The sequence below is a fragment of the Calidris pugnax genome, unplaced genomic scaffold, assembly GCF_001431845.1.
Source record: "Calidris pugnax isolate Ruff unplaced genomic scaffold, ASM143184v1 scaffold1, whole genome shotgun sequence".
Classification (NCBI taxonomy): Eukaryota; Metazoa; Chordata; class Aves; order Charadriiformes; family Scolopacidae; genus Calidris; species Calidris pugnax.
In genome coordinates, this window is record NW_015090800.1 from 6460102 (window position 1) to 6474990 (window position 14889).

The 14889-nt window shown below is 41.7% G+C and overlaps 1 protein-coding gene across 1 annotated transcript in view; it reads right to left on the reverse strand.

Moving 5' to 3' along the window:
- Nucleotides 1–9737: 9737 nt before the first annotated feature.
- Nucleotides 9738–14889, reverse strand: part of IPO8 (importin 8) — a 38597-nt gene continuing 33445 nt past the window's right edge. Inside the window, exons 22-24 of the mRNA XM_014937442.1 lie at nt 14338–14574; nt 13567–13683; nt 9738–12862 (exon numbers count right to left, since the gene is read on the reverse strand). Of these exons, the coding sequence (XP_014792928.1) occupies nt 12855–12862; nt 13567–13683; nt 14338–14574 (362 nt within the window). The 3' untranslated portion in view covers nt 9738–12854. The remainder of the gene's footprint in view (nt 12863–13566; nt 13684–14337; nt 14575–14889) is intronic.

Here is a 14889-nt window from a genome sequence, read left to right on the forward strand (position 1 = left end):
CCCTCCCTGGGCAGCCTATTCCAATGCCCGACCACTCTCTCTGTGAAGAATTGTTTCCTAATGTCCAGTCTAAACCTCCCCTGGTGCAACTTGAACCCATTACCCCTTGTCCTGTCATCTGTAACTTGGGAGAAGAGACCGACCCACACTTCTCTACACCCTCCTTTCAGGTAGTTGTAGAGAGCGAGAAGGTCTCCCCTCAGTCTCCTCTTCCCCAGACTGAACACCCCCAGCTCCCTCAGCCTCTCCTCGTAAGACTTGTGCTCCAGACCCCTCACCAGCTTCGTTGCCCTTCTCTGGACCCACTCCAGCACCTCAATGTCCCTCTTGTGGTAGGGGGCCCAAAACTGGACACAGTACTCAAGGTGGGGTCTCACCAGTACCGAGTACAGGGGGATGATCACTTCTCGGGTCCTACTCACTGTTCCTGATACAGGCCAGGATGCTGGTGGCCTTCTTGGCCACCTGGGCACACTGCTGGCTCATGTTCAGCCAACAGTCGACCAACACCCCCAGGTCCTTTTCTGCCAGGCAGCTCTCCACAGAGAGAAAAGAGAGAAAAATGACACACGGAGAAAGATTATAGAGCAGCCAATCTCCATCAGAGCAAGGAGGTAGAACACCCCTGACTGCTGCCGGGCCCAAGGAGCCTGCCCGGGCAGAAGCAGGAGGGGAAGCCTGACCCCCACACCCCACGGTTTCTGGCCGGGCTCGGCGGGCACGCCGGCCCTCAGCACCACGGACAGCGGCCTCTCAGCACCACGGACAGCGGCGCGGCCGCTCCCTCACCCGCCCACGCGTGTCCCGGCGCCCAGGAGGGCAGGTGGGCTTCGTGACTGTACTCATAGCTCTGTGTCTTCTCCCTAGACTTGTGGCCCCCCCTTCTTTTTACCTAGACCTCCCCATAGCCCGGTACATCCGTGAAGAGACACCACCTCTGCATTGAGGGATCGTTGGGAAAAGCTAAAATCTGACGGCAAATCTTGAGACTGGAAGGCACAGTTCAGTGCTGGCGTCGTGTCTCTATACTAGGGCTGAGCAAATGTTTTACAGCCAGGAACGTACCTCTACTTTCCCCTGCAGTAACACAAAATAAATCACTGCAGGCGCCTTTCTCAATCTTCAAAAGTCAGTATTTCCTTCTCTGGCCTTTTCTTCTTCACCAATATGCTTTGTTATCTTGGAAAAGGTTAAGAATATGGGAGTCACAACCCATCTCCTTGAAACCTCCAGAGATCCCTCCATTCATCTGGTTCTGCCATGCTTAGATACTTTCTCAGTGAGATGCTCCTTCTCCTGTGAATAATGAGCCACCTGCTTCCCTCAGCAAGGAGAACCTACCAGACACCTGCTGACACTTTGCAATCCAAGCAGACACTGATTTCTCATGTAGGTTCTCCTTTTATATCCCTTCCTCCCACACAACTCGACAGTTCACGATAACACAGAACTCCATAGTTCCTGCTTCAGCTTTTGGACTGCTCTGAGGAAGTGACATAACCCTTGTAATTGAAGCTAACGCTACCTCAAGCAAGCTGTAGTTTCCAGGGTTAGAAATTGTATGGTAGTGGGACTCTTGCCTAATGCTTATTGCTTTTTCTGCTCATTTCCTTTCAAATGCAAAGTCTAATTATCCTCTGACTGTTTGAAGCGGAGCCACTTCATTCAAGATTATTGCCATTATCACATTTTGAACAAGTCAAACACCTGCCCTCCTAATCGTCTCTGCCCACACAGCCCAGCCAAGCTGTTCTGCCACTGCTAACCCTGAATCCCCCCTGCCCATCCTACTTCAGAAAGAGCAGCACAACCGACTGGATAAAATCCTGAGCAATTTTGTCCAATCACCCTGCTTACGGGACCAGGTTGACTAGAAACCTCCCAGGCTGAACTATTCTGTGGTTCTATGCAGGGATAGTAAGAGAAATTGATAGAAAATCCAGCTCCGTAACCACTGCCCCCCTTGGATTTCCCTTCTTTATGGGTCTACGTATTGCCCTTCTTTAGGGTTTTCCCCCAATTCTAAAGGATCAGCAAATGGTCAACTGAAAGTCCAGGATCTGGACACCACATGCCCAGGGTCTCGTCATACTCAGTAACTCATAATCAGAACCGTATCTAGCTTTAGGTCCTTCTGCTCAGTAGATTTCCAAGCTGTTCCTCCTGATTGCCTCTTTTCAAGGTCCTACAACATTGACGTTCATAGATTATCTTTCATAGCACTCAGTGATGAACTGCTGACCTGAATGCAGCCTGACAAGTCTCCTGAATCCTGTAGTATCATTTACTTGAGTTAGAGCATTCACAGTAAGAGACAAAAATGAAAAGCACCAAAACCATCACAATAGGTGGTGCAATTAAGGCAACATAACACACTGTAAACCAAAAGAAGAGCTACAGCTCAGCTCCTGGGCAAGGAAAGGCTGTAATTTACTGTAGCAAGACAAAGCATACGCATCAAATTACTCGTGTTTCAGGATCTCTCTTAAGTACAAGCATCAGCAAAACTGACTATACACTTGCACACAATCAGCAAACAAGAAGTGGAGACTTTTCTTCTCTAATTACTGTTGGTTATAATCCTCTCGAGCGTTTCTCTTTCCCCTCCAAATAAATCCAGCGGGGGTGTACTCACATTAGCAGAATTACCTACCTAACCTGAACAGTACATTTCCCTGAGCTCGCTTTATAAGAGGAGAAGGAAGCAGGCTTTGCCAGATAATGATTTAGAGCATCCAGTGGCTTAGAAGCACAAGCCCGGCTATCCCCAGCTACTACAAAAGCCTAAAAAGATATGCCTCCTAACCCAAATTAGGTGCCTAAAATCAGGTGGTGTGCTTATTTTTTTCCTTATCTCCCCATTAGCACTACACATACTAGCGCTCACCTGTGTGTCTTTCAAAGTCACATCCCACAGTTGGTGATTTTCCCCCCCTATTTTTCTTCAACCAAAAAGAGAATATTGTAAAAACACAGTAAGAAAATATTACTCTACGAAATTACATTGTGAAACAGAAGCCATCCAGGAAAGAATGAAACGCTTCCCAGTGCTTTAATATGGCTTTGGAAATTCATTACATTACGAATTGTTAGTGTCCTGTTAGGCAATCTCCTGCAGGAGAATAAATCCTGGACTCAGGCGTCCCATAATGCAAGTCACCTTGGATCAAAGCCACAAAGATGGCAACAAAATAAACTAGCACAATGTCCTTTGACACTAAGTAGCCGGTGCTTTTTTTTTTTTTTCCTGCAGCAGTGCTGTCATAAAGTAAAATCTGGAGTTAAAAGTCAACTATAACTCCATACCCAAATGAAAAGTAAAAGGAAATTAAATCTTTTTTCCCCCCTCTAAAGTCAGGAACAGAGCAAGAATACAAAGCTATAAACTGAGTATTTACACTTTATAAACAAAGCAATACTCTATTTTTCTCGTCACAGTTAACCTTGGATTTGTTTGCCTCATGTTTTCTGTATCTTCCCCAACCTGCTGTACAGTTACAGAATTTAATTCAATCAGGATTTGGGCCCCGATTCAGTAACTGGACCCTGAAATGCCGAAAAAAAATTGCTCAAAAATCAATTTGAAAACATTTTACACAATACCGTATCTAAAGAAATAAACAGAATAGTTAAAGAATCTCTTGATCAATAATCCATGCTTTGTGGGAATATCTATCTGGCATCACTCCACTGTTCTTCCTAATTCAGCAGATCACAGCCACTAATCCCCGAGAGGTGCACATGTGAGAGGAAGACAGAGAAATCCAGAATCAAGATGAAGTGAGAATATTTCTTTGTTTACAAAAAGCAGAAGCTGAGGATCTAAGGAAAGTTCCTGACACCCTGGAAGATCACTGCATCCTAAAGCTACAGAAGAGAGAGCAAAGTGAGAGGGTGACAAAGCCTAACCAGAGCAGACAGGAGATGAACACAAGTGCTCGCTCCCTCACTCGTGTGTGACAGGCAGCCAGGCACGATTCGCAACCACAAACAGCTGCTACTTCAGCCACGCAGTGGCAGTGGTTTTTCAGTATGTGTATTTTATTAGAAGAGTATCAATCACTAAGTAATAGAAAATCCCATTAAACAATCAAATGTGCCTTTGCAACCCTTAGGAAGAAGCAACCACAAGAACTGAGGCAGCCTGAGACTGCGCAGGATTTTCCGTTCTTGATAGAACTACTTTTGGCAGCCAGGAGAGTCTTTTAGATCCTCCAGCCTGGTGGCTCAGACAGCCCTGGGTTCTGATATCAGCCATATTACGGATCAGAGGAGCACAATGGGAAAGTATTGGCCACCCTCCTTACCTTAGTCCTACCTTCGTGAGATCAGTAAACCTTTTGATTAATAATACAATGGGATAAATATTCTGTAATTGAACATCAGGAGAAGTAACTCTTCCTTGGAGCAACTTCCATGCTTGGTCTTCCACTGAAATCAGTGCTCAGGGAACTTCTTGTGCATGGCCCCTCTCTTGGCCAGGTTGGGGTTCTTCCCTCCCAAAAATGATGCAGACAGACCCTGTCAGTCTTTCTTCAAAACAATAATACAAATTGAGAAACTGAGCTAATCACGCTGTTCACCCTGAGTTGATTCCTGTTTGCCAGAATTCAACAACTCCGATCCTTGTTGTACTGAGGAACTAGACTCCATGTTACCTGTTTAATTTGACTTCATGCTGACCAATTCCTGAGCGTTCTATGCATAGAGATGGATAAGAGCTGGTTCTGTTCGGTGCACGTTCAGGTGCACTGCGGTGTTCTCCCATTACTCTTGTGGTTTTGTTTAACCTCCTGCATCCTCCAGAAAGATACTTAACGGCAGGAGGAGAACACAGCAGAGGGTATGCTTTCTCCATACAGACGTAGCTCTTCCAGCGCACAACCACCACTGCTCCTGAGGTCCAGGTGGCAGCTCCACAGCCGTGATCAAACCCCTATGCAAAGGCGCAGCCATTTCACTCCATTATTGCAGGACAGTCAGGTGCAAGGCAAGGTATGTTGTATTAAAAACAGCAGTATGGATCATTTATATTTAATAGAGCAGGGAGACCTTGAAGCTGGTTAAGGCATCCTTATTTGTTGCAGTTGCATACCCTGCTCTACAAGGTGCTGAGAGACAGAAGGCCAGTAGCTTTAATAAAAAAGAAAACATCCATTATCATATACTGATACGACGTTTCCAGGCGCTCTCTCTATATCTTACTCTAAATCTCATTTATGACTAGGGAGAGCTTTCCTGATGTGCACACAAATCCAGGTAGCTTGAGCTCTGCCAGAAAAACCACAAATTCAGTAGGACCCTGCAGGGGATTGGTTGAAGTCCCAGTGATTTAATCAGCCAAGTAAGTAAATTATTTAAATTATTCATTTAACATACCTGATTACAAGAGAAAGCAAACGCTGATCATCTTTCACCATTTCTGGGGACCAACCAAAAGAAATTACCATTTTAAGAGGTTTGGAGTTAGAATTTGGCTTAAGAATGTGATTCCAGCTAAAAGACCAATGCTTTGTCAGAGGGCAGGAGCCATGTATCTACTTCAGTAAAAAATACACTCTTTAGAGCCTGTTAAAAGTGGCAATCACAACCTCCAACTGATCCAGCACATTTGTTAATACCTGCAGAGAGGCTATAAGCTTCCCAGCACCCTGATACACAGTACAGATGATACCGCAGGTCACCTGGAGTTCTGCTCCCACATCATCAGGTTCACTTCAAAGCCTCAAGAGGAACTGGCAATCGGGATGTCAGTCATCACCTAGCCAAGAATCATTTTTCTACAGGAGAGCTCATCATACCAAGGAACCCACACAAGATACAATTAAATAATGTCACTGCTAGACAGATTAAAATTGCAGCTCAATAGAGGAACTCACTGTTTCTAAGCAATTTCATAAACTAAGTATGTTCTGGCAGAGCTTCTCTGGAAGGTATTAGCAGTGATCCAAACACTAGGACCTAGCAAATTTCTTGGGTGAAATCCTGCCTCCATTAGAGCCAATGGCAAATCTCCCAGGCACTTCTACACAGCCAGAATTCTAATTTCTCATGCCAGCTGCAACACACTGCTATGGCTTTGGGCAAACAACACTAATGCAACCTCCCCAGTTATAAAAATGGGCCACTAACCACTGCTCTTGGAGATACTGTGAAGGATTCACAGAAGTACCTCAAACAGAAAAGGGCATTACCAATCAGTGCAATTTGGCAAACGGGCTACTTCAGCAACTCACCATCGGGGACGTTGATCCACTGATACAAGTTGAAGTTGATCCACTGATACAAATATCAGGCTTGCAGGTTCAGCAGGATGAATCTCTTGTCCTGTGGCAGCCTGCTAAAACTATCATGTGTATGAATTCCAAGCACAGAAGACCGGCCCAAGCTCTGATGCAATTCCCTCTCTCAGGACTGCAAGATGACTGTCTTCATTACTTTGTTATTTTGGGAATTGTATTTGGATGATCCATAATGATCTTATCTACATCAAACGCCAGCTATGTTCTTTTGCAGGCAAAGCATGCATGTGAACAGTTGCCTTCACAAGTCTGAGATTAACAAACCCACACTGCTACACAAATGCACATGCTAACTCTGGATAACGTACACATTTGTTTAAAATTAATTCTGGGGTGTTCTTGCAAATAAGTTTTATGGCTGTATGAGGAGAGGCTATAAAATGAGATTGGGATCCCTGGTAGGTGGCATGTTACATTTTTTTAAGAAATATTATTCCTCCCATATAAATACACAACAGATGTAACATTCGACCTAAGCAATAAGATTTATTACTATTTTTAAAGCAAATTCAGCACAGCTTAAGAGAACACTGTACAGAATTCTTTAGGCTAGGAAGAGGTTCTTCTTGTCATCGATGCATGTCTTCCATTTGTCAATTCTTGCCCTCAAAGCCAACCCACAGTTTAGCATTTTAGGCTTCTTACAAAGGTGGTGATCCTGCAATTCAATCTGCTAACATAGCACATGGTGGTCCCCCTCCTCTAGTCACTGCAGGTATGGGCTCATATCTTTGCTTTTAATATCAAAAGAAATCTGCATGGCCTCTTTGCTCTCTTTTTGAGCCCCAAAAAATTCAGGTGATTTACATTAAGCATACTACCACCAGCACATCCAATCAAAGCCTATTTTCACACATTGTTTGGCAATTACAGCTGTGTTCAAAGAATGGAGTCCTCTTATATTGACTTACATTCATTTCTTTACCTCATGCATTTTTATATCTATATTGTTTCATATTTTCTTCAGAGGCCATAGGTCTTCTGTCTTCTAAAAATAACTTGCCTCTGCATAGTCTTCTAAAGTCAAAGTGCTGTTCTTCCTTTTGTTAAGTTCATTTCTGTGCATATGCAGAAAGTAGTAAGAGAGGGATATGTGCAACTTTACTAACAAATGTGTTGAAAATATCTAAAAATGAGGATCAATTCTTGGATAAACACCTTCAATGTTAAACAGTCCTGTGAAAAATCAATAGGCCTACATGTCGTGTAGTAATTCTGTATTTTGTGTAAGGGCAAGAAACCTGAAAATGAGAACATACCTGATCATAATAAGAAAATACTAATTTTTGTTGCTCAACAGCTTCAAGTACCAAGTCATTTTTCAGCTTGTGCATTTCACTTCATCTAACATAATCCTGGATGGTCCAGCAGGCAGACCATGACCAACACTCTCCATTCACCTCAGGTGAATCCTGGAGCTGACACTGGGGCATTCACATTGGGGAAATCAATGCATCTGAAAGTTCACCTCCTGCCCCACTATGCACGTAGCCAAGCACTTAAAATGGTGAACCTCTACACAGACTATGAAGAGAATATTAATGTATCACTTTCACCTCATTTTTCTGATACGGGTAACTACCAGCTTGTAACCAAATTGCTTTCTGATCCCAAGATCAAAGAGTCACACCACATTTGGGACTGCCTGAGAAGTCAAGCACATTCTCTTCCTGGAGAAAGGCATTGGACAAAGTTCTTGGACGCTCCTCTAGAAGATCCAGGCAAAACCTGGAACACTGCAGATCTGAGATCATACCAAACACATGACCTCAATTTAAATGGATGCCTTCCCAATTCCTACATCATCACAGATACAAATGCCTGCAGATTCTCTTTGAACTGCTCTTCCCCAAAAGTAATTAGTTGGGGAGTGGCTGGTCAGTTAGCTCCCTAGCTGTACAGCACTTCAGGCAGCCATTTGGTAGAAAGCATGCTGGCAATCTTCAAGAAAGCCTGTAAATCCCACTGAGTGTCTCCTGTTGGTGACTGCACATCAGCCAAGACAAGAGGATTCTAGACTTTTTAAAGAGATGCATCTGTTCCTGCCAGAGAAAAATCACATTAAGTCTTTACCTCTCACCAATGCTTTCATATTCAGGGTACTGACATCCATACAGATGTTGCATATTTTATTTTAAAGGTATCTGACTGCAAGAGCATTTGCAATGAATATTACGATTAGATCCACAGGCCAAGGAAGCTTCTGCCTGTCTAGTGCAGAAGCACTGCTTTAGTTCTCTTTTAGTTTACACTGGCTTTGTTTGGTTGGTTTTACAAAAGCAACAGCAGTGGAAGAGGTGTCAAAAGCAAGCAGCTTGGCCTGTTCATACATCAGCTTTATGCTAAAGCCTTCTAGTATCTGCAATAGTGTCTGGCTTCCTTTAACACACTGAGAACATTAACTCTACTGTATCACATCCATCTGGGGTAAGATTTGACATTCAAGAGACAAGAAGGCTATTTTCATTCATAACATCAAGAAGTCCTTAGCCATACCTGCTGTATGCTTTGCTGCAATGAGGGAAACATGATTCTCTGTCCACCTGTAAAGATACAGAGTCTCTTGGACTTGAAGAATGTGCTCAGTCAGAGGCGGAGATCCTTGAAGAACTGACCACCAGACTGTCAAACATTATCAAAAGCCTGACAGGGGCATATCTCAGAACTGGGACTGGGTACTCCATTACATAGTGCATTTTTGCCTACCCTTTGAGAAAACTTTAGTACAAGGTGAGGGGATTTCAAAGTACCCATATTAAGAAGTAAATCACAGAAAAAACTCCTCTCAAATCGCAGACACGAGTGAGGGGTTATTGTAGTTCATTGTTTAAGCTTTACCTTTTCAGGTATCTTGAATATCCCCTGAAATAACTGGTAACATAGTGGTTGGCAACAGGAAGAAAAAAGGTTCAAAAATATGCTGGAAACAAAGGATAGTTAATCATTCATGTAGCCTACAAGTCCTTTGGCTCACAAGAGTCTGAAAACAGACTCTTGCTCTATAGTAAAAATAAAAAAAATTAAATCCTCTACTGTCCTACCTTCTCTCCTCTACAATGTATGATGGAATCCAGAGTCACAGCCTGCCTGGACTTCATAGGCAAGAGTATGTTCTACAGTGGTTCACTTCATGCCTTCCTGAAACACCGCAGGCAGCCTTTCCCCTTAAAGAAGAGAATCTCACAGTCACATTTTGTGTAACATTCTTTAAATACCTTGACTTACACTCCCAGAGCACATTTGTTTCAATCAGACTGTGCACACAGGGGTTTTTTTGAGGGTCGGTTGGGTTTTTTAGCTTTTTCTTTAGCTTGATATTCTGCACTCTTTCTGAAGCTGGCCACTTTGATTAAAGATTTTGCTTTGTTACAAAACCAAACAAAGTACTTCAACTTTGAAAGAGAGCAAGCAAAAAGAAGGAGCCAAAACATGTGGTGATTCTTATTTTCCTTTTAAGAGTGACAAAACAGCATATGCAATTCAACACCCAAGATCAGTTGATTTTATCTGAAAAAGCAGTTTATCATGTAAGTTAACATTTGCTGTGATTATAACCTACACAATGCAAATTTCCTATGTAAAGCCCCCCTGGTGCCCATGTGAGTCACCTTCACACTTTGGGAACATGGGCATGGGGCAACACGGGTCACAGGTTATCAGCCTTTGTTTTATTTTACAATACATTCATGATTTTCTGCAATTCCAACAGCAAATACATCATGCTTGGTTGGCCGATGCTGGTATCTGATATTCCATGATTACCTTGGCTTCAAAGTGAGACAGTAATGCACATTTTTGTTACTCTCCCTTTAATGTAGTACAAAGCTGGACACAGCGCAGAAAGAAATCCCTAAAATCCATTACCCATTTATGATCATGTACAAACGGATATTTATCATGTTAAAAGAGAACCATATGTTAAAGTGGAGGCTAGAGCCCAATAAATCTTTTTGGATGAAATCCCTTTTCAAAAAAAGGAATAAAATAATTAACAGTTGCTTTTGCCAGTAGAAACATTTGCTCATGAATCTCCTGGGAAGGTAAGGGCATTTAACCTTTTTACATGCCATCCCCTCAGACATCTCTGACCCCCACTGCCAAATAGACAACAAAGATTCCCGACTCCACGCTGCTGATTAAACCCCTTGTAAGAAACATCTGGATGAAATTTTCTTGGCAGTTGATTTGAAAAGTATACAAGAAGCAGAACTAGGGAGCAGCCATAGTTCAGCTGAGTGACACAAAGATGATGCTATGCAAAAGCAGATTTTTCCTTGAACACATTAACTTCTAAATATTAGTTTGTGACTGTGCAAGTGACCTCATTAGCAGAAGAAAAATAAAACCCTTTTCCACTCTGCATGCTAATGTAGAGAAGGCAAATGGACTCTGAAAGAAACCCAACTCAACAATCTCATTTTTAAAAATAAAATAAAGGGCTTAAACAGTTTACTTGCCTAATACTTAACTTTAATTGTCAGGTAAGAGCAAAGTTGTTGTCCCTAACTTCCAAAAAACATTTCTCAAATTTGTGAAGGATTTCAAAACTTCCATGGTTTCTGAGAAACTCACCAACAAACTGGATATAATGCCTTCCTCCTGTTTCAGTCAATACACCTCCAGGCTTAAATTAACAAGAGTGACCTGTAATTTTCATGGCTTGATGTTCAAAGTAAAGGATGTCCTGGCGCTCTGCTGCTTAAGCTTAAAGAGCCTGCCCAATGCAGCTCAATATATTGTTTTGGAAACACAGACCCTGGAACTCTCAGAGTTTTCTGTATGTACAACGGATCTAGAAGTGAGAAATCTTCATTGTTGCTATTAAGTGAGTAGCAGCAACGGAAAGAAACGCATTGGGGAACCTTCTGCCCCACAGCTGCCAGGCTGAGAAAATTCCAAGAGATGGGGCAAGGAATGGGCAGAGACACTTTGGCCTTTTTCAGACGTCAAGGCGAAGAGGGCTTCAGATTTATCTGACTGAATTATAATTACTCTGACATATAAAAAATTGGAAGCTTCAGCACAGTGCAAGGCCAGCAATCTGTTATTTCCTATAGTTGTTGAAAATTTGATGGGGTATGGGAAGGGTTTTGACTTCTCAGTTGGGGCACTGCTCTAAAGAAATACTTTATCAATATGCATTTATATTCCTTGTAAGTATTTTTAAGTCATACAGAAATTAACATATAGAGATAAAATCTGGCCTAAACATTTCATCTCCAATTCAAACTTCACATTCTACAGCACCCCTACTTATTTTGTCTACATCACTGTTATCCCAACAGATCTAAAGGAGGGCCACCTATTCAAATTAGTACTGCTATCAGTTTCTCACTAAATGAACATATTCACAAACACTTCATTATAGGTGTTTCAATTTATGAGAAACCACTCTTTGAAATTTAGGGAAAAATCTGGCAGATAATGAAATTTCAGCGAAGGACAAGAGCAGCCAAATGGAATGCAGATCAGAAATTCCATCACAATTCATTGCAATTGTAAGAGTAAGAAGGAATAAGTTTGGAGCTGTTTTTCTTCTAGTGAGATAAAACACTGTAAATATTTTGTACCACATTATTCAGTACTACCACTGGAATGGTAATGAATGAATAAAAACAGAAAAGAGGTTTATAAAATCCCAAGTAAAATCCAATATTCATCAAAAATACTGGAAATAAAAAGTTGTCATGTAGAACATCTACATGCACAGGCAATACCACTTGTCCAGCCAGGAGGTAATATCAATGTAGATTTAGGGTAGCCACCTGCCACGCGTTCCACAGTAACTCCAGGGAGTTGATTTCATAGCTAAGAGAGTATTTTAAGATTACTGCATCAAGGGAAAATCTGCAATTTTATTAAGACTCTTTGATGTAACCAGTGTATGCTTTGCAACTCCAACAGACACCTTCCTCCACACATTTGGTCTGCACCAAACAGGGAAGATGAGATAATATTCAGAATCCAGCAATGTGTATGCAATCAATGAACAATTAAACCAAGTAGTAAAAAGCCGGTGACAGGAAAACATGGAACCAAGGCTTACAGTGTATCAAGAAATGTCCTTACACTTAAAAAATTATAATGCACTCCAAAATCCATTTGTTCAGGCAATCCATGTACAACAGAAGGCACTGTTATCCATATGAATCTATCAATTCTGCACAGCAAAAACCTGAGAAGTGCAACTCAATCAGATGCAGCCTGGCCCCTCCCAGTCATTCAGGTTCCTTGAGGACAAATGTTTCCTTTCAGTCCATCAGATTATCAAAACACCACAAGAATTTGTACATTACAGTAGCTGGTTAGAAAGAGCATTCTGGTGGGGGAAGCACACTGCTATTTTCCAGAAAACCTTCAGCAGCATTAAATTACTCTCCCCTATCTCTCAGAAGTCATGATGATGTCAAGAAAATGTAATGATGAGACCCTTCCCAATGACCATTGTTGTAGTTGATCCTTCAGTTGCCACCAGGAGTACTTCCAGCAAAGTTAAAGGCTGTGATCAGTCCTTTGTTGTCAAATGTGTAGTCACTTTCTTGTTCTATTGTCTTAAGTCTCTAGAATTCAAAGAGGGGAAAGGATATGAAATATAGTCTATAAAGAATGCTTTTGCCAGAGACAACACAGCTCAGCTAAGAATGCAACGTTGTGGAAAAAAATCTTGGTTGAGTCAAAATTTCATTCCCTAAACGAAGTGACAGTAATAAATTACACCCAGATTTTCTCTAAATGCATAAACACACACACTGCTAGACCAAAGCTGAGAAATGAATCCTCTACAGAATCAGTCTGTTACACTATGCTGTGTGCTTTTTGGTTAAATCTGAATTTATTTTCCATGATGCAAGATTTCTAAACACCTAAAACCTTACACTGGCTGTGAAGGCAACATCAGCAGTTAAAAAGTTACAAAACTGTTAAACACATAATAATCTCCAGTAATCTTCATCAAATGCCTGGCTGACAGCTAGATATTGCCTTAATTTCCTCTTTATTCCAAACATCAGATTATGCAAAACTAGTTTGTACCCAGTTCAAACAGCAGCACGTGTTAATGAGAAGGCAACCAACTAGAAGCAAAAGTAGCCTCTCTGAATAACACACACTTCCAGGCAAGGGATAATATAAGCTCAATATCCTACTCACGCTTCTCAGGAAATGTTAATTAGCACAGAGATTTATTCTCTCTGTTGTTGTTACAGGTTAGATGCAGTTCCAACATCCCTGCAACGGATAAAATGGCCCCAGAGAAGTGACTCACCTGCAGCATTTCGCCGGTGTTCTGCTAATGTATGGATTTCCTGCAGCTGCTTCTTCTGGTCCTCACTCAACAGCGCTGTCAGCGAATGGTACCAGGCTGCATCCCGGCTCTGCACCGCTGTCACAACAGGAAAGGATGAAAAGTGGTTATCAAGTTACACTGCAAGTTAATTTCAGAACAAAATCAAACAGATGGAATCCCTGGTTGGTTTTAAAACAGAGTTTGCACCACAGAACAGGTTCAGTGTTCCTGTCGGTTTTCTTAGCACAGCAACCCCACTGTAAAGAGGCAATTCTGGGGGGAACTTAATTACATCCTCTGCTTTCTGAAACAGAAAGCTACCCATGTGGCCATTATTCATGGACAATGATGAAGTGAATCTTCTAATTTAAAACTCATATCAAAACTAAAAGCAACATGATTAAGAGAAAATAATTTCTCCATTATGATTTTAACATCTAGAAAGTGACAAATATTTCTATATACAGGAGTCCCTCTAGTGACCGAGTCCCACTAATTTAGGTTGCGTTTGAGAAGTTCTGAAAGAGAACATGAAGAAAATGAATCTCTGGCTGTATTTGCTACCATTTCTTTTTTTGCAGTACCTGTAAGCCAAAAAATCTTAGGATTAACATTAGAAAGCAAGATCACATTTTCCAGTTTCAATAATCTAAATTACTGATCCTAACAAAGAAAAGGGTTTTTCCCAGTGATGAATCTCCAAACGATTTCATCATGGCTGTATCATTCTGCCAACTAGTAAATACATACCTAAAAGTGCTTGTGTAAAAAACTGGTATTCATCAACACCATTTTCAAGGTCAAGAGGTGTGCTGAACCCTTCAAGAGCAGTCTCTTCCAATGCCTCTTCATCCCAGTCATCATCATCATCGTCTTCATCTTCTTCCTCACCACCTCCACCACCATCACCACCTCCTCCTCCACTATGTTTCTCCTGCGCTGCCAGGCTCAATTCATTTGTCTCCTCCTCATCGCTTGGTATCTCTTCTGCAAAAGCATTGATGTGTTTTGTAAAACAAAGTTTAAAAAGTATAACAAAACAATGACTTATGAATGAAGAATAATTGACAAGTCTAGGTTTTGGCTGGAAAGAGGACTCTCTGTTAACACTCTTCCCCCCCAAAATCTTAGAAGAATTGGATAAATGAGGCTGTTAAAATGCTTCCTACATTCAAGATCAGTTAAACTTTTGTTTCTAAGCGCACCTGGGGAACGTGAAACTGCAATCTTTTTTCTTCTTTCATTTATGCAGTCATTGTGCAATTATAGGACCTGAAAATTTTGAGCAAATGTGTCTTTGCC